Here is a 20,214-nt window from a genome sequence, read left to right on the forward strand (position 1 = left end):
CTGCCCAAATCATTTTATGTTAATCAAGAGAGATTATCATAAAGTAACAAATGAAATCAGCGGATTAAAATGAATCCGCTTGAGAAAACTTTAGACTGACAAGCTGATGCTGCCGTTTTGCTTTGATTTTTCTGAGAAGTTGGAAAGTTTTGGTTAATTAATATTTTGGTCGGTGGTTTTTCCCCCACAACCTGCTGCTCCCCCAGCGTGGCTGCACCGCCGCCCATCAGCCGACCTCCACATCCAGCGCAACACCTGCTCCCTCATCCCTCATTATCCTCTCCACTCTCCCGGCCCTGCAGCCCACCCCCCCCCACTACCTCCCCTCTGCCAGCTTTTCTATTGTGACTTTCTGCCAAAGTGTCCCGCTTCCAATCTGCCTCCATCTAATCATTCATTCATTTATTTATTTATTTATTTATTTATTTATTTATTTATTTCATAACCTCTGCCTCCTCCTCTCTTCCTGGACTTTCCTCTGCCAGCGTTGGTCCCCTAAGGGCGGCTCTGCCTCTTGCTTGTTTTTGACAGGAGACCCAGAGAAGACCTTTTCTTTCTGTTGTGTCTGTGATTCCAGTTTTCCTGTTCTGCCAGAGATCCGGCTGCACCGCGCCCCGACTCTCCCGTTTCTTCTGCCTCTGCCTCTTTCTTCGTGTAATGACAGCTTTTTTTCCACTAAAGCACACATGGGTTTTTAAATTCCCTTCACATTTTACGATATTTTTTCCAGCCTTGTTTTTCTTTGTTGCAAACCCTTTGACATGGTGCTTATAAGATGAGGGAGACGGCGCTGCTTCTGCGGGTGTAGGATGCGGAGACGCAGATTTTCCAGTCTGGTTTCTGGTTGCGTGAACTCCACTTGACCCCCCGACACACTTCTGGAGCTCGTGCACGCATAAATTCGCGGCGAGCGCGCGGCTGTCAATCAAAATAGCAGCCCGAGTAGTAAAACATCACAGGTCTCTTTCATGACTAATTCATGTCGAACACCGCACCTGTGGTGGCTCCGCTGACAATTTCACCGCTCCCTGCGCTTTGAAATCATGTGCGAGCGCGGGTGTGTGTGAGCTGTGCGGTTAGGCTATCTGCACGTGTGTGTGTGTGTGTGTGTGTGTGTGTGTGTGTGTGTGTGTGTGTGATTGTGTGTGTGTGAAGTGTGAGTTTAGGGTGTGAGGTTCATGCATAGTTAATGCCCCGGCAGACCCTCGTTAGCTTCGGCGGTGGTAACACACACTTTCCCCATCATTACAGCCTGTCAATGCCATTATAAAACTGTCTCTGTCATTATACTGACTCTCCATCATTAGTGCTGCACGACGCTGCAGCAGCAACAGGGGGGGGGAGGCAAGGCGGGGGAGGGGAGTGAAAGAGAGAAAGTGTGAAGTAAGGTTGGCTCGGCTCTCTGCAGGTGAACAGAGCGACAGGTTCGGTTTCCTTCTCGTTGGTTAACTGGGAGCCACGGCCTCACCAAACACTGCCAGTCACTCAGGTGGAAAATGAGTTTACAATTGAAGAAATCATCTCGGAAAAAAAAGTTTGTTTTTCAATTAATTTACATAAACAAATTCATTCATGTTTTATTGAGGGTAATTCCCCCGCAGCTCCGCAATCAGCTTTATAGGATGGAGCCCAAAGAGAAAATTCATTCTGTGAAGACTCGTACAACGGCTCAATGCTTCCTAACAACATTTAGAGCTTTAGTACTTCGAGACGGGTTTAGTGCCAAAAACTGGCGAGAATCTTTGGTCCCGCGTTTCCCTCTCGGAAGAGAAACCTAAATATAAAATGTCAGGAATCCAATCTTACAGAACTTCCTCTCGCACGGACTGAGGCCTAATCCCCTCCGGGCTCCAACAGAAAAATTGAATACTCAGCCTCTAAGAAAGACGGAAGTTTATTAGCGCCGCGTTCTGACAACTTACTTTGAAGACAACGTAATGATTTGCAGTCTAAAAAAAAACAAACAAACAAAAAAAAAAACAGGGAAGGTCAACGTATAACCATGAGGCGCTCTGTGACAACACAAAAAAAATATTCTATTATTGCAGGAAATGACCGTAATTGGAATGGAGTTGTCAAAACATTCCGTGATGAAAGAACGAAATCTACGCTGCGGTTTTTTTTATGGGGGTATTTTTTTTTCCTGACGTTCGGCGGAAACAAACATTTCGGTGACACTCAAATTGACGTCCTCATTTTCCGGGTGTTTTCCTCGCCGCGCGGGCGACCCGCTGTGAGAGGAAACAAACAAGCCCACCCCCCTGCCGCCCGCTGCCGACACGCAGCCGGTGACTCACATCTTGGTTGCTCATGTCCCAGTAAGGCCTCTCTCCGTATGACATCACCTCCCAGGTGACGATCCCATAACTCCAGACATCTGAAGCCGACGTAAACTTCCTGTAGGCGATGGCCTCGGGCGCCGTCCAACGCACGGGGATCTTGCCTCCCTGCGCAGGGGAACAAAGGAGAGCGAGAAGAAGAAAAGACATGAAGGAAAAAAAAAATCTCTTGTCTAGTTAAACGCCCAACACGCCAGCGCTTAGCTAGAGAGTGACGTTTGATGCTCTGCGTAGTCCCGCCCTGCACACATCATCATCATCATCATCATCATCGTCGTCATCATCATCGTCATCGTCATCGTCATCATCCAGCAGGGGAATCCATGAGTAAACTCAGTAATATGTGGGCCAACGAATTGATATGAGCAATATTGTTGTTAGCACAAGGACTTTGGTTTTCCATTTACCTTAAATATGCACAACAAAATAATTTAGTTTCAACATTATCACATTTTCTTATGTAAAATCAATTAGGTGAAAAATATGGCTTTTAGCTTTTTGATTTTATACATATTTTTTTAATGCATGTTTTTTGTCTCGAGCCACAGACAGAAAGATGGATCGAGTCTCACATTCAGTCAGTATTCAGCCTAAAATTGAAGTTATAAAATATAAATATTTAGAGGACAAGTATGTGGAAAAGTGAGCCTATGCCACAGCTGGATGACAGCGTTTCTCAACTGGTGGGTCGTAGAGCTGTTCTGATTGGGTCGCGACTTTGTGGGCAGTTTCCCCTTTTTCTAAAAAGAGGGATTTTAAACTATATTTCTGGGGAAAATGTTGGGGATTTATTTTGCAATCAATTTTAACAATTTATTGACTATAGTATAGACATGATAGATTGTGGGCTAGCGTTTCTATTTTGTTTGCGAAATTTGAGTGCCGTGGAATAAATTTGGGTTGCGACTTCATGATAAGGAAAAAGATGTCGGTCCTGAGCCTCCTGAGTCCTGAGACTCTGATTCCCTTGTGCCTGCAGCCGCATCATGTGACCGCACTTGCATTGACATTCCTTTTGTCCTCCCATTGAGTGTGATCAGCTGTGGCTGTGAACTGGAGCTCGAGCCTCTACTCAAAGTATCCCCCCCTGGGTCAACTTCCCAGGCCTACTATCACCCCCACTTGCTGTGTGCCAGTCGTCAATGACTCCCTGCTTGGCGAGTGTGCGAGTCCTCACCAATGAGCTGGTGTAGGTGGGATCAGACGTGTCCTCCTCCAGATATCGTGACAGGCCAAAGTCGGACACCTTGCACACCAAGTTGCTGTTCACCAAGATGTTGCGGGCAGCCAGGTCGCGGTGAACGTAACTCATTTCTGCCAGGTACCTGAAACATCAACATGATTTATGAGGCCAGTGTGTGTGTCTTATCCAAGGCCAGCAACCTGAGCCCCTGTCATGGCATGTGGACTGTGTGTGTGTGTGTGTGTGTGTGTGTGTGTGTGTGTGTGTGTGTGTGTGTGTGTGTGTGTGTGTGCGTGTGCTGTTCCTGCCAGCAGGACCGGATAAAATAGGGCTGGGATTTAACACGCGTGTGCATGCGCACGTCTTTGTGATATTGCTGGAAAAGCCAACGAATTGTGTGTGTTTGAAGAGGGAATGAGGGATTGCAGGATGGCGAAGGCGAGCGCGACTCGAGCTGCCGACGTCTCGTCGAGAAGAACAGAGGAGCAGGCGCTGTATGATGTCACCAAGGGGGGGAGGGGGGGGGGACTCAGAGTGGCAGAAAAGGGAATAAAAGGAATCGTTGTATATAAAACGAATTTCACAATGAAGGCTGAAACGTCGAGGGGGGTGGGGGGGGTGGGGTTACCTCTCATCCTATTGATGAAAATGAATGTGTATATCAGGCTTGTGAGTACGTCTGTGTGATGTGTTGTGTGTGTGTGTGTGTGTGTGTGTGTGTGTGTGGGTCTTTGTGTTTACCTCATCCCAGACGCGATGCCCCTCAGCATACCAACCAGCTGGATCACCGGAAACTGCCCATCGTTTTGCTGCAAAGCCCAGAACCAAGACAAGACTGATTTTTCTGTCTGATGATCAGATTTTGTTGACAGAGATGAAGAACGTGTACAGAAAAGATGTTTGAGCCTCAAAACCGACTATTGGATTTAAGTCACAATGGGAACGTCAGTGCATTTAACAGGATTGATCATTAATTCAATTAAACACACTGAAGGTTGAGCAGGAAAACTAAATTAATATCCCAAAGCCTTTTTCAAGAGTAATGATAATTATTATTTCAATGGCAAATTTATTATTATGACGCTTATTTTGCAAAACAAAGATTCTTTTATGATGGTTGTCAATTCCAAGGCTCCGACCAGCATTGCGTGAACCAGCGTGTTCACGGCAAAAAAGCCAAACAAACAAAGAGACACCCGCTCATGTGCTTGCGTTACATGAATCTCGTTACTGTGCGCAAAAAACAACCGTGCAATTTCTCGACTCACAAATATCATTTGTATTCAGGGGCACATTTTGGGGCAAAAAAAGAAGAAAAGAGAGCGCCGTTGTCGTCTCTTGTTGATAAACCCTGAGGCATTAGCCTTCATTTTTCAGTGGCCTTTCACCATTTACGCAGGCTGCCTCCATCTGCGGAGCGCCGCTGACATTCATGCCGACAGTCAAAGGTGCGGCTGTGTCTTTTAATTCACTTTGTGTACCAAGCTGCGCCTTTGATGCTCCTGGAGCCTAATCCTCTGCAGGCAAAAACCTTCTTACACACAAAGAGACACACACACACACACACACACACACACACACACACACACACACACATCCTTGATCCTCGGGGTCTCGTGCCTGCAAGGTGGGCATGCTAGGACAAGAGCACCGGAAGAATCGATCGCTGTGTCTCTGCATGCATGCGCACGTGTGCGTGTGTGTGTGTGTGTGTGTGTGTGTGTGTGTGTGTGTCCGTGTTGGTTTGCGTGTGTGCCAGTGAGTCAGTGGATGATTCCTGAGTCAAAAAGGGCCATGCTGTGAAAACCAAACATCAAACAGTTTCTCTTTCTGTCTTTAGAGGCGCCTCGAAAGGAGGCCGGGATCAAAGAGACGGACAGACTGACGGACAGACATGCTGGCAGGATGAGGAGCGCAGGATGGGGAAGGGATGAGAACAGGAAAAGCAGGAGGTTATTTTAGGATTTATGTCTCCTTCTCCAACAGCTCCCAGCGCTCCAGACCCTGGAGGGTTTTTTCTCTCTCTGTCCGAGTGTTTATGTCTCCAGGATTTAGTTACTCTGCAGCTTCTCCAACCTTTTGCGTTAGCCAAATGTTTTATAGTTGGGATGTCTTTTTATTTCCCCGCTGCGCTCTTCTTTATTCATTAGGAAGCCCTACAGAGTCCTGACTAATGGCCTGGTCACCATTAGTCAAATCTGATCAAAACACAACTCCACGTTTGGCTGTCAGCCAGCGATTACGGCGTTAAATTATCAACCACTGAGGACTTCTATTTAACTTTGCTCAAATATAAATGATAAGAGATACTACATTGAGATTTATTGGTGTGTGTGTGTGTGTGTGAGTGTGTGTGGGAGGGCTGGTGTTCTGACACAGCAAGAGCTGAAAGAGCCAGTGTGTACGATTCATCCGAGGGTCAGGAAGCAGACAGCCAACAATGTTAATATTGATTCCTATTTTCTGATTCTCGATCATCTCAACATCTTTCTTCCTAGAAAGTTGAAAACCCCAAGCAGGTCCGCATGCTGCTGCACAAACACGGTGATGGAATAGTCGTTGCCGACTTGAGCGAGCAGATCGGCTTCAGCTCTTTTTTATATTATTACATGCTCCAAGAGTTCTTGAAAGGTCACAGACTGGATGAATAGACTCAGTGATCAACAATGTAAGGGGCAATATTTTTCACTTGTTATACGAAACTCATGGAAACATCTGGTGTGCGTGTTACTTACCCTGAGAAAGAAGTCCAGCGCTCCATTCTCCATGAACTCTGTGATGATCATGGTTGGCCTGCTCTTTGTGACCACGCCCTCCAGCCTGATGATGTTGGGCTGGTCAAACTGGCCCATGATGGACGCCTCGGACAGGAAGTCCCTCCTCTGCCTCTCGGAGTAGCCCACTTTCAAGGTCTTGATGGCCACGGGGATTTCCTTCTTCCCGACAGGCTTGAGGCGACCCTTGTACACCTCGCCGAACTCGCCTGCCGGAAAAACGAGAACCACGATCGTAACCCGCAGAAAAAGGAGCACAACAGAAGACATCTACTGTAGATTCGCTTCTGAGACGTCTGCGCAAAGAGAACGTTAATTACTCAGCATGTGTCGGACACGGTTGATTTGATGCGCTGCTTGGGAATGAAAGAGAGCATTCCCCACTGAGCAGCCGGCTTTCATTCATTCATTCATTCATTCATTCGAGTCCTCTGAGGCCTGAGTGCTCATGATTGGTAGAGTGAGAAAATCTCATCATCTGACCTTAAACAGTAAATTATACGTCATCAGTGCAGATTCAGACTTGTCTGTTATCATGACGGAAAACTATAAATTAGCAGTTTGGCATTTTCAAATGTCAACCAATAATAAATAAGGGGTGGGACTTTTCCTCTCACAGCCATCACCCTTCATGAACTCTACAAGATTAAACCTAAACCATGAACTGTTGTTGTTTCATTACTTATTCAATGACACGAAGTGAAAGTCAGTCTCTGGTCGAAAAAGTGACTTGAAACCGTCACAAACACCTTGTTTGTTAAGTTGTGTTTCATTTATTCATTTTTTTCTCTGTTTATAACTCGAGTGCTGCTCCAACTGGAATACTGTAGCGGTTGCAGCTCTGTCTGGAAACAGTGGGCTTGACCTTGGAGTGCAGCTCATGCAATTCACCCTGCCAAGGCTGCGGGTTTCGGGCATGAAAGACTCTTTTATTTTGCCCAACTGCGGAAATATAACTTACAACGGTGACCCAGTTTCAATTGACCTATATCTGTCTGGTGACAAAACGTTAAATTGAATGTTCTCAATATAAAAGAGGGTGCTACATTTTTTTTTTTTTAAATCATGACATGATGCAAATTGGGTTCGCTGGACTTGTGCCAAATGATGAAGATTAATTAATTACCAGTCATCAATCTGAAAAGCAGAGGATGAGTGGGGTGAGGAGGGGTGAGGTAATACTGGGCACAGCCACAGGGGTGTCAGTTATCCTCTGCCTCCTCCTCAGTCTAATACTGATGGCCTCTCAGCCTGGGCTCTGCTGCTGGATGGCTGTGCTCAAGGGCATATTGATGGCATTTTGGCAGACTAGATATAACTGAAATAATACTAAAAATGATAAATAAATCCCTGCGATGACTCCCCTTGGGGGTGACGAGTGAGGAAGCAGAGACAAGAGTGGGGGAGGAGGAAAGCGAGGTGGTAATACTGCAACGGAACGCCGCGGCTGTCATCTGGCGCTTTAAACGAGCGCAGTCACACACTGGGCCGCAGTTTAATCTGTCTGGTTGACCAAAGCGCTTTCTAACTCTGTTCGCCTCACCTGTGCCATCAATATCTTGCCTCCAGGTCTCTGCAGTCAGCCGGCAGCCGTGGGCTTGGCGGGCTACCAATTGTTGGATAATTAGAGGTGACTGGAGGAAACTAAGGTTTTCACTTTAAGATTGAGGATTTTGTAGGAGACCCCTCAAATTGGTTACATAATAACCGACACATCTGGTGAAAAGGGATTTTGCAAGAGCTGAAAGGTGGAACGGTGTTGCGTTAAAGAGAGACTCCTGCGGAACAGCTTCGTCCAATAATTATTTATCATGTTGCGAAAACCCAGAACTGAAAAAATAAGGAAAGATCAGATTTGTTTTTCCATTGCTGCAGATTATTACATATAACAGGATAAAACTAAACACTATCACCATCATGATTATTACAATTATTGTTATCAGTAAATGTTGAATAATATTGGCAATTTAAAAAAAAAGTTTAGGACCTTTACACTTCTTTATCCAACCATAAATGGCCGCCGAGGCGGTAAAAAATAACTGTCGCCTGATGGCAGCGATGGGAGCATCTGCGCTGATGAAAAATACCGTATAAACATTTGATCCAAACACACTGCGCACTCAAGCTGCATCAGGAGGGAAATCGATGTTGATGATTGATGGATGAAGTGGATATGGGTGCACCGTTATTGTTGCACACATAAGGAAAAGGAAGCCGGAAGGGTGTGAGTTCACAAAATTACTCGAAAAAAAGAGGAAGGCGGAGGGGTGTGGGGGTGGGGGTTGGGGGAGTAGAGAGAGAGAGAGAGAGAATCCAATACTCTATTACAATAGTTTGTCTTTTGAAGACACTTTATCTATAACTTTCATTTTCAGCTGAAATTAGTTTGATGTCCTCCTGATGACGGTGAAGGACGAATAAAATGAACTTCAAGAAGCTTTCAGCAACAATGACGATTTCTCAGCCTTAGGGGGGGAAATGGATGGTTGGATGGTTGGATGGGTGTTGCGTGTTGGTGCTTGTTTTTCTGAACATATTATCATGTAGAATTTGATTCCTACCATTTACCTCTTTGAAACCTTAAGATGCTCAACATGATAAAACTTAAAAAAAAAAAAAAGAAGATCGTTTTCTGGCCGTGAACTTATGTCAGTTATGAAGTTCTTATCCATCAGAAAAAAAAAAACCAGATTGCATTAAAAAAAAGTTCTTATTTTCATTGCTGATGTTAAAGAGTCTGTGCAAGTCTTCAGAATATTTGGAAGGGAAGTATCGGAATGTCAAGCAGGTGCTCTTGCAGATGCTTCCTCTACACTTGGGTTGATAATGATGTCACAGATATGAAACAGGTTCAACCTCAAAGCCTTCAGCGAGTTCAATGCACACTAAATTCTCTTTCAATGTCGGCAACACGGATGTCTTTAGTCAAAATAAATGCAGCCATACGCTGATCCGGGACATGAAAAATGAATAACACGCTAAAAAAAAAAAACAGGCTCCCTATCGCTGCGAGGAGTTGGGGATCAGAAAGTGAATAATGAATGAGTGATGGGAATTGGATGATGGGCTCTGTCGTCCTGTCTCACTGTGATCTCTGGCCTACATCTCACTGCTCATTAAAAACTGCCTACTGTCACCGCCGTCAACCCCAAGAAGGAGAATGGTTGGAGGGGAAATAGGATTGCGGGACGAGAGCGTGTGGGCAAGGAGGAAGAAGATGCAAGGAAGTACGAAAAGATAAATGCAGAGGGACCAAAGAAGCATTGAGGTGAGATCACAGGAAATGTCATGTCACTCCTTCATTCTTTTACCCCTAAAATGAGGCTCGCGGAAACCGAATTCTTCATCGGTTTTCTTCAGAATGCTTTTCAGGACTTCCCAAATTTTGAAAAAGTACTTTTGCTCGGTGATACTTCTAACAGCGCGGCAGACAGTCGAAAGCGAACAGGAGAAAAGCGAGAGGCGTTATCACGTCGTGAAAGGATGAGAGGGAGTAAGGTGAGATATTTTTACTATCTCCTCAGGGTGTCTTCCCCTTTTATCTTCCCTCTTCAATCTGTTCTTCCACCTTTTTTCCCTCTTGGATCTTTGTTTTAGCATTTCTCCATACGCAAACAAACCCTCAACCTCCTGAGGGGCCGAATCACAGGGAGAGGTGAGGATGGGGAAGAAAAATATCAAAGAAGCGCAGAGGAGGGAAACAAAAAGGTGAACGCAAGAGAAGAGAGGGAGGAGAGATGAAGTTGGGAGCCGGGACAAATTTGGAGTTTATTCTGCAGCTGGCCAGGAGAGATTCAACCATTAAAGTTTCACCACATCTCAATCAGCCAGGCTCATATTTCTTGACTCCCTCCAAGACTTTTCTATCCGTCCTCTGCCACCTCTGGCGGAGGTGAGAAACCTTCCCCTGAGCAAAATAAAGCGAGAAACGGAGGGATTACAGAAAGCCTCTCAGAGTGGCTCAACAGACCCAAAGCCGAAAGCACATATTCTCAGTGGTGAGGAGCTATAACTGGTTCATGACCTTTATCACCAACAGCTCCATGGCCATTTGGATTTGATTGGTTTCGGTGGGGGGAAAAAAAAAAAGAAAAGGGTGACCCATTTTGAAAAAGAAAAAAAATGTGTAGTGAAAACAATCAAAAGCACAAACAAACTCAAACAATAACGCAGCCTTGCACGACGGAGGCTGCACCAGGGAATCAAAGGAGAGCAGTCAGAACAGTGTGCAACACTACTGTCACTGTGCATGAGGCCAACAACACTGAAATTTATTGCACAACTTACTGCACCTTTATTAAAATTACTATATATATATATATATATATATATATAGACCAAACATATGTGTATACATACATATGTATACACACATATATATATATATATATATATATATATATATATATATATATATATATATATATATATGTATATGTATATATATATATATATACATATATATATATATGTATATATATATATATACATATATATATATATGTATATATATATATATATATATATATATATATATATATATATATATATATATATATATATGTATATATATATATATATATATATACATATACATATATATACATATATATATATCCAGCAGTTCTAGGATGACAGAAAATTTACTTGAAATCTTACATTAGATCTGAGAGCTATTTTTTTGCCAATGAGTTCAATACAACATACAAGCCATGCAGTTTAAAGGCACACTGACTGACCTCCAATAGAACTAACTAGAGCGTCCAGCGGGTTCAGCTGGAGCACATCAGCTAACTTTGACCGAAGGCAGGCTACATCCTGGACAAGGCACCAGTTCAACGCAACGCCAACACAAAGAGACGAACAACCACCGACACTCACATCCCATCCCGCTCGCCCACCACTCAGGGTTGTGGGGATGCTGGCAACTGTCCAAGCTGTCTTGGGGCAAAAATCCTTGTGATTGATTGAGCGGGACCGAAGATGGAAAGTCATTCCAGTCGGTGAGCTCAAAACCAAGGCAATGGAATTGAGATTAAGTTCTTCGATCATGCAATTTGTTTCTGAGATGCGTTAATGCTTCCAGTATGTTGTTCCCTTGGCGATCTTTCATCATTACATAATAAGTCACATGGTTCTTGTCATTGTTGTTCCTGTATATTCAATGCAGTAAAGTTATTTATGAACATATACATACATAAAGATGTAAAATCATATATATATATATGTACACACATACATATATACATTTATATATACATACATAGATGTATATATATATATACATACACACATACATACACATACATGTACAATATATGTGTGCATGTTTGTGTGTGTGTGTTTTGTTATCTCTGTGTTCCGAGACTCAGCTAAACAGAGGGTGAGGGTGTCATGAAGGGCAGAATTTGGCATTTGGACAATCAAAAAGTCCAATTAAAAAAGGAAACAACCCAAGATCTCAAGAATTACTTTCCAGCCCCTTAATCCCACGCCTTAATTAAAATGACAAGTTGTTATCCCTTGATTATGATATTATTATATTGCAATCTCAGGGAGACTGAGTGGCAGAGTGGTTTGAACTGCTGTCTCAAAGCAAGGAGGACTCGGCTGATTCCTGGGCTTCGACTGTGCAAAGTTTACACATTCTCCCTGTGTTTGCGCGGCTTCTCCAGGTACTCAGCTTGCTCCCACTATGCAAATTAGTTTCATCGGCACTGTAGGTTGGCATGTGCACGGTTGTTTGTCTCAACGTGAGCCTGCAACTTTTCCCGTCACGCTCAGAAAAGAGTCAAAACCACAGCAAGTCTTGGTCTCCATAGAATGCAACGGTGTGCAATTCTAATTTGCTGCAAGGTTTGATGTTTCTATCTAGTACTCGAAAATCCTATGATGACGATATTATTTTTTTTACTAATGCGTTTCCTAATCTTATCGTAATATTTATGCAGCCTTCTTTGCACTCAATGTTTTTCACTTTTATGATATCATGGGAGAACAAAACAAAAGAGAAGCTTCTGGGGGTAATTCAGAGTTTGACAGATCACTAAACAGCCAACTTGACTCTCACAACTAGAAAGTTTTCCCTGTCTTTTCTGTTTCTCCTTTCAATCACTTTCCTCCTCGTTGTTTTTCCCCCCAACAGCAAAAAGATGGAAGAAAGTTCAGAGGAAGCGGCGAGACACCATTTCACATTCAACTCCCTCTATTTGCCAAACATCACACGGCATTTTTACAGTGAGCGCTCACATAGCCAAAGAGGAGGCACGGAGACAGTTTTAATTTATTCCTGTGAAAGTTTTTCGGCATGAATAAAACATCCTCCCTGACTTCAAAGGACAAAAAAAAAAATGCAATATCTTTTCCATTGACACAACAGTGCGACGCGGTTGATTAATTTACTTTGGAGTATCTGCTGTTTCACTTGACAGCTGTTCTCATTAATGGAAACTGAGGTTTACTTTACACTTTGAAGCAGCGCAACTGTGAATTGCACTGCAACCAAAGAAAAAAAAAACAATAAAAACAAACAAACATTTGAACAAAACTTTCATGTCCTACAACACAATTACAAAAAAATACAACTCAGAGATCTTTAAGGTCCCGCAATATGCATATGAACTATGCAGAAATGCAAACTAATCCATTATTTACTTATTTTGCTTCCCCCACTTTTTAGTGAATCAGTTCTGGAAACCAACCCTCTGTCATGTCACAAAGGGCTATATTTCACAATGACAACACTAAGGCTGCTTCACTGGACTTTCAAAGCAAAAGAGAAAAAAATACAAGTAAAACGGGACATTTCGGCGCTCAGAATTTGATATACCTGATCCGATGACTTCCTCTATTTTGACACAGGAGGGGTCGATTTCCTTGGCAAACTCCCGGACGGCTTCGTTGGGGTCCTCGTAGGTGAAGGGGTCGATGTAAATCTTGACCCCTGGCGAACTGTGGCCCTCGGACAGGGTGGGAAAGGTGACGGTGGGCGTCGGGCCACTGAACATGTCAGGCCTCAGCGTCACCTCTGAGGAAATAAATAGTTCGGCACAAAAACACAAGCAGTTGTGAGCTATAAGAGAAAAATGTCTAAATGGAGAAGGTTCGTTTTAGTCTGCGGCGGCGGCGGCGGCGGTCGCACCTCCTCCGGTGTTGTACTGCTGCAGCTTGTCACCGTACACGCTCTCCTTAAACTGCCTCCTCCTGCGGGGGTGGGGGCGGGGGGTGTGGGGGGGTCACAGACACAGGCCGAGGGTTCAGGAGAAATGAAGCAAGTCGACAAAACGGAGATAAGCAGGGAAAAGTAATTGACTGTCTTCCCGTCAGCCCAGCCAACTTAAAGAGTTTCTGCCTTTTTTTTTTTTCCTCCCCTGAGGCGAAAGAGGAGTTGGTGTTGGGCGGCTTGTTGTTGCTGTATGATGCCAGGTTCTGATACGCGCTTTTATCGAATGATGGACTCAAGATGTTGTCCCGCAACACTGCAGCGTCTCGACATATCAGCAGCAGCATCACCAGCCCGGATACTTGCTATTTCCTGAGGTGTTGATGCGGATGCAGAAACTTTAGGAAGTCCTGCAGAAGTTTCAAACCACTAGGGGAAAGAATATAGTCCTGTATTGTTACCACATTATAGGACTATACAAAATATACAGATTTTTATTTCAGAAAAAAATAATAATAATAAAAAAAAAAGCGCTTTATGTAATGGATATAATTGCGGTGGCCAGACAGTGAAGACACCAAATTGCTTCCCGCTCCATCTGTCTGGGTTTATAAGTGCTGGATGGCAATAAACAAACCATCTGATCAGATACAGAATATCAAATAAAATTATCCCAAACCTCTTTAACCAGTAATTAGAGAGGGGAAAAAGATTTAAAAAACAAGCAGGGGGCACATTTCATAACAGCACACATTCAGTTTCAGATCAGCATGTTTCCAGCATGGAGGTTGAATTGCTGCTTCCTCTGCCGAGTTTCTGACATTTTACCATTTTTCTTGTATTTTTTTTTTCCTCCCCTGTCACCGTTTAACTTTGTGCTCCCTATTACAATAATTCAGTTCAAATGACACTGAAATCATCACAAGGGTGTCAGAGCACTGGGTGGCCATAAAGAACGCGGCAGGCAGGCAGCAGAGAATGGAATTCAGATGTTTCCTGAGGAGTTATTACAGAGGCATGATGGCATTTTAAGTCTCAACAGATATGCCGTCAGTAACGAATGACATTTTATACAGTGTGGAAGTGAAAGCTGAAACACACGGAACATTCAGTACTTTTTTATTTTTATCCGCAAACACAGGTGGGCATTGGATGTGTGACGAACGGCTGCGCTTGTTTCTTTTTAGACAAATGTGTATTTGTGTGTATTTTGTGAGCTATTTTGGGAAATTCTCAACACTTCATGTTTGTTGGAGTCAATACCTGGTGTGGACTCGCTGCCCAGCTCAACAACACGTGAGCCCTTTGTGTTTAGTTTTCTTATTAAATTCTGCTGAACATAAAACCAACCTGACTGCGGCGTGAGCAGTTTAAAGCCTATAATCCCCTCTGTTCTCTCATGGCAGTAACACAATACAAAACCAATATACTATACATATACATGTATCCCAGTTTGCATTGTGTTTGCCTCAGTGTGCCCATACCTGGCGCAGATGATGGCAATCGCGATCAGCGAGACGATGCAGACTCCGCCCACCAGCGAGCCGGCGATCAGGGAGAGCTGCTGTCCCAACTCAGACTTGTACTCATCTGGAAACAGACACATGACAGCAGTGTGCAGCATTACTGTCGTCACTGCAGCAAACCCTCAGCAACACACACGCGCCCAGCCGAACATCTCCGTGAAGGTAAAATAAGAGCCCGACAGTGTTTGTTTGTTTTTTTCTTCGTTCCCCCGGTCGCACACGAAGTGACATTCGTGAGGCTTATTTTACGCCGGAACTCGGGCCCGCACACAGGCTCACAAAGTAGGGCAGAATTTAATTACTTCACAGCCAGATTCTCACCCTTGCTCAGCCTCTCAAATTCCTGCACTCTCTTTCCTCTCCATTGCAGAAACTCCTCCCGCCCACTCGCTCCAGCCCAAAGAAAAATAAGTAAAAAGAAAAAAACTACACACTTACCGTCGGTGAGAGTTTGGAAGAGCATGTCCTTGCTGTAGGCTCCGTATCCGGCCACGGTGCGTGCCCTCACCTGGACCACGTAGCCGGTCCCGGGCCTGAGACCCTCCAGGACAACACCGGGGGTTTTGCTCTGCACAACTGAGCTGTTCTGTGACATCTGGGACTGGGGAGGAGGTCAGAGAGCCGAAGGGATTAATGTCCAGCAGGCATCCAAAACACACCCAAATACTTCCTCTGTGACAAACAACAAGGGAATAAATCTGGCTCCTGTTTTTGTTTTTTTTTTTTGTTTTTTTGTTTTTTTTGGGGGGGGGGGTGGAGGCTCCATCAGTTTGGACAGGAGGCTAAAAGCTGAGTGTTTTTCAGGTGGTTGTCTGCACAGGGCGGTAAAATAAGTCTTATCAGCATTACCCCAATACAGTGTGGAAATTAAAAAAAAAAAAAAAAATCCCATTTCATTTACACCATCCACTTTGGATATTTAGTAGATCAGAATTTGAACACTGCCGTCGGTTCCATCACTTCCTCTGTGACGCCAAGAGACTAAATTTAGTGCCCAGTTTCAGTCAAGACAAAAGCCCAGCAGAGTTTAACCAAGACGTGCTGCTTATCAGTGTTGGAGCAAAGACTCTTCTCTCTGTCTGACTTCCTTCACTAGAATTAATTTCATTTTAAAGAAAAAAATCTATTTATATGCCCCAGGGCTTCGTGGCTCACTACAGGGCATCATCAAGTGTTGGCTCGCCGTGCGCCGTTACCAACTCGTTCATTTGAAGGAATCTAGTCGGCCTGTGAGGTTTGTCCAGTCAACTGGGAAATCAACTTGTCTTATGGGCTTTTTCCCAGATGGCCATGTGGAAAATAAATCCCACAGATTTTGGGAATCATCCTGTTTGGCGTGCAAAGTCATTACGGTTTTCTATAGTTAGCTCACGGTAGCTTTAGTTGGCGTTTTGCTGCTTTGTGGAACTGGGCCGTTTCTTTCACACATTCATCAACAGTTGGACATATTTCGCCAACTACTACTTTGTTTAACACATTTCCAGCATTTTTTTTTTTAGCATAAAGCAATACGTCAAAGTCAGACATCTGAACTGACGCTGATCAGAGTTGAGATTCAGTGCAGTTCAGTTGCAGCATGATCGCCCAGTGAGTGCGCTAAACAGCTAAACAAAATTTCTTTAAAGATGCTTTTTTTTACATGGCTACTGTAAAAAAAAAAAATGATTAAAGAATTACATTTGGTTACACGTCTCATCCTGGAGAATATGACACATGAACATGAAATAATCTAAAAAAAAAAATGACACTCACAGGTTTTTCTGAGAGCTTTTCTGGGTGCCTTGCACAGGTGACAATAAAAAAAATAATTCAAAGTGTCAAAAATATGTAACCAAAGTTTGAAAAGCACATCACTTTGTTTCCTTTTGAAAAGGTTAAAACGGCTCCAAGAGCAACTTGTCCCCCATATGAACCCATATCCAGGAGCAGCGATATTGTATCACTCTGCAGTGTAGTAACAGTCGTTTCGATGGTGTGACACAGCCAGCCTTCTTTATAACAGCACTGGGGTGTGAAGTTCAGCGAGAGCAGAACTGAAGGTGCAAGGGCTTCACTGGACGAAATCTGTTTCATTTAAAGCTCCCGTGTGATGCAACATTCCATTTTATGAATGGTTCCTTGCGATATTCTGTGTTTCAAGCTGGCCATAGAGTTTACGATGAATGAGAAAACTGCACCCAGTTTTTACAAAAGTGCCTGCTGAATTATACAGTTTTGGAACCAAGTTCTTGTGATGTCACAAAGGGCAGTTTAGTGACAATGTCCAGGGTCAAGGAGCTGTCACCGTGCTTTTGACCCCATTCAAACATTTGGTGGCTGTATCAAAGCATCAGTTTCAACAGAAAGCTGAGAAACTGAGCGCTGGCTTTAACACAGGGCTAAAAAATAAACCTGGTTCAAGATATATATAATATATAATATATAATATATTGTAAAAAAAAAATAAAAAAAAAAACTTGTTCTAGTTTAAAAAAGAAAAGAAAAAAAAAGCTATTTTCTTTTCACCGTCCACTTTGGATATCAAATGGACCCCAGTCTGAACACTCCTGACGGTTCCGTCTCTCGAGGCAGGGAAAGTTCTACAAAGATACTGGGTCACCCTTTGTAGGGAGAGGCGTCGCAATTAAATTTTTTAAATGTCACTTTTCAGTCTTGGGTGCAGCGCAAACTGAATCTCATTAGGTCCCATCTCACTGCAGCGGTGACGGACAGAAGGCAAAGAGGGCAAAACTTTGATCCTGCATCATCAAAACTAAGTCACTGCTCAGCCTGTAAAAAGTGTTTTTTCAATCATTATCTTTTCCTGAGCCTTCCTATTTCTGAGCGCCTCTTTACACCTGATGCTTCTTTCCTCTACCTAAAATCTTTTTTCCCCCTCTTTTAATCTCACATCTACCCTCCCGGCAGCAGTCATTCTGTCCACAACACCAACAGAGGAAAAATAAAAAATGTGATATTCTCTTCCATCCCTTTTCACAACATCATTGGATTATTACAATACGATAAAGCAGTTAATTAGCTGGAGATGAAAAAGACAGATCTAGCGGGACACTTTGCCTCCTATCTCTTCCTGAGGTGCATTAGGCATTAGGCCCATCAGGCGTTTCTCATAAACCCAAGGGCTACGGCCTTTCACCTCCATCTCTATGCGCCCTGCCTTCTCCGGCTTCCTCCGACCAATTTCTCCCAGATAAAAAGGTTTCACTGGAGCAAAATCGAAACCGTCCGGGGGGAACAGCAGATATGGTTCGGGCCGCGGGGACGGGGGGAGGGGTAGATGATGCAGCGAGGACAGGGGGGTGGGGGGGTGGAGGGGTCAGCGGCAGTGCGAAGAGTGGAGGAAGAAAGATGATGGTGGCGATGAGGAGGAGGTCAGGAGGGAAAAGGAACGCGGCGGAGAGCGAGGGCCGGAGGTGGGAGGTTGTGAAACCAGGGCACATACATTAAGAGGGAGGCTGCAGATGATTGAAAGTCCATTTTAATTGAATCGGCAAAGTCTTAAAATGGTTCTCAATCGGCGTTATGGGTTAAAATACAATCGCTGCAAAACGCTATGGATAATAATACACACTGGATTCCAACCTGCGACTCATTGTAAATCAAGTGGAGAGGTGAAATAATTTGCAAATTGCGTAGAAATTACCTCATATCTTGAGCGCACGAGTGCGCAGAGTGCACTCACACTGATCAGTGTGAATACGAGGGGCATTATTCAGGTGCTGAAGATGGTCGAAAAATCGAGAGTGATTCGATGCACTTCACACCGTCGACAAACGACATGGAGGTGGTGTAGCAGGAGCAGTGTTCTTCTCTTAATAATAATAATAAGAGGAAGAAGAAGAAGGGATTGGATTTCTATAGCGCTTCACACTGAACCCATTATTCATTCACACCACATTCACACTGGTGGTGGTAAGCTAGATGTGTAGCCGCAGCTGCTACACCCTGGGGCAGACTGACAGAAGCGTAGCAGCCAATCTGCGCCAAACGGCTCCTCTGACCACCAACCAACATCCACCCACATTAGTAGGAGGCGACGTGGGTTCAGTGTCTGGCCCAAGGACACAGCGACAGACTGGGATTGAGCGGGATTGGAACCGGCAACCGTTCGGTCATTGGACAACCCGTGCTACCTCCTGAGCTACAGTCACCCCAACATTAGCGGGCGCCAGTTAGCGAGAGCAGCGCGGGTTACGACAACCTACAGCAGTAGGGGTGCGTTAAAATGGGTGATAAAGCGCCATCTATGTGATCTTTCGCCACCTGCTTGCAAATTTCCAGGGTTGAAAAGCAGTATAAGAGAGAAGAAGTGGCAGTCGTCGCGTAAGGTTTTATAGCTCAGAACAGACAGTTAGCTGGTTTTTAAAGCGTCTCTGTCGTCGGTCTCACTGCACTGAGCATAATCTCTTTTCTCCGAGATCGTATCTGTTCACAGGGACTTTATTCTCTTCATTTAACATTCATATGAATAATATGTATGAACGTGTGACAAAAGCCACTCTTTTCCCGGTGATGCCACTGCTGAGCGCTGCGGTGCCACGGCGTCACTTGCAGAGGCCACAGGAGAACTCGGGGAAACACTTTTGTTATTTTGTGTTCAGAATACATTTGCATGAGCGGAGCCTTGTTCTGAAACGCAGATAAATGCACGCTTATGTTGTTTAGCAACGTAAGCAGGAGTGATCACTGCTGCTTGAAATGAGATAAGGGATGTAAACTGACTAATTGATGGCTCCATGTTTTAATGTGATTATGCAAGTTCATGGAAGAAAAGGTAGCTTTGTTCAATTTTCATAGTCCAAATTATTTCTTGGTTTCTGCTGATGTAAAAACATAACAAAAAAAAAAGAAGAAGAAGAAAAAAAGTTTTTATTTTATTTATTTTTTTACCTGTTCGGGACCTTTTGTGCATGCACGCCTCTGCTCAGCAGGTCTGTATAGTTTATAACGTTTACATTGCGTCCTCGGGGTTCATGAGAAGTTCTGACTCACCGGTGTGAGTTGCCCTCTCATGCAGAGTAGAAAAGCTCTCGCTGTTGGCTCCTACACTGATGTACCTTTATATATCAGCACATTTTGGATTTGGTCCTACGTGCTTTTATCGTACAGCAAAACACCAGATAGTTTCTGTTCTTTTCTTTTTTTCCTTTTCATTCCCAGGACCTCGTCAAGCTCGCTGCCTGAAATGTCGCTGCAGACACTGGGAAAAGGGGCTTCTGGGAATTTGGCA

The 20,214-nt window shown here is 44.0% G+C and overlaps 1 protein-coding gene across 2 annotated transcripts in view; it reads right to left on the reverse strand.

The window, feature by feature from the left end:
- Nucleotides 1–20,214, reverse strand: part of LOC142900666 (ephrin type-B receptor 1-like) — a 92,289-nt gene that overhangs the window by 5,965 nt on the left and 66,110 nt on the right. For both annotated transcript variants that reach the window (XM_076045075.1, XM_076045074.1), the window contains exons 10-17: nt 15,423–15,585; nt 14,943–15,048; nt 13,438–13,499; nt 13,126–13,323; nt 6,258–6,505; nt 4,264–4,331; nt 3,517–3,664; nt 2,298–2,447 (exon numbers count right to left, since the gene is read on the reverse strand). In XM_076045075.1, coding sequence (XP_075901190.1) covers nt 2,298–2,447; nt 3,517–3,664; nt 4,264–4,331; nt 6,258–6,505; nt 13,126–13,323; nt 13,438–13,499; nt 14,943–15,048; nt 15,423–15,585 — 1,143 coding nt within the window. The remainder of the gene's footprint in view (nt 1–2,297; nt 2,448–3,516; nt 3,665–4,263; nt 4,332–6,257; nt 6,506–13,125; nt 13,324–13,437; nt 13,500–14,942; nt 15,049–15,422; nt 15,586–20,214) is intronic.

The sequence above is a fragment of the Nelusetta ayraudi genome, unplaced genomic scaffold (assembly GCF_046127955.1).
Source record: "Nelusetta ayraudi isolate G7.1 ecotype Tasmania unplaced genomic scaffold, CSIRO-AGI_Nayr_v1 ptg000084l, whole genome shotgun sequence".
In the NCBI taxonomy this organism is placed as follows: Eukaryota; Metazoa; Chordata; class Actinopteri; order Tetraodontiformes; family Monacanthidae; genus Nelusetta; species Nelusetta ayraudi.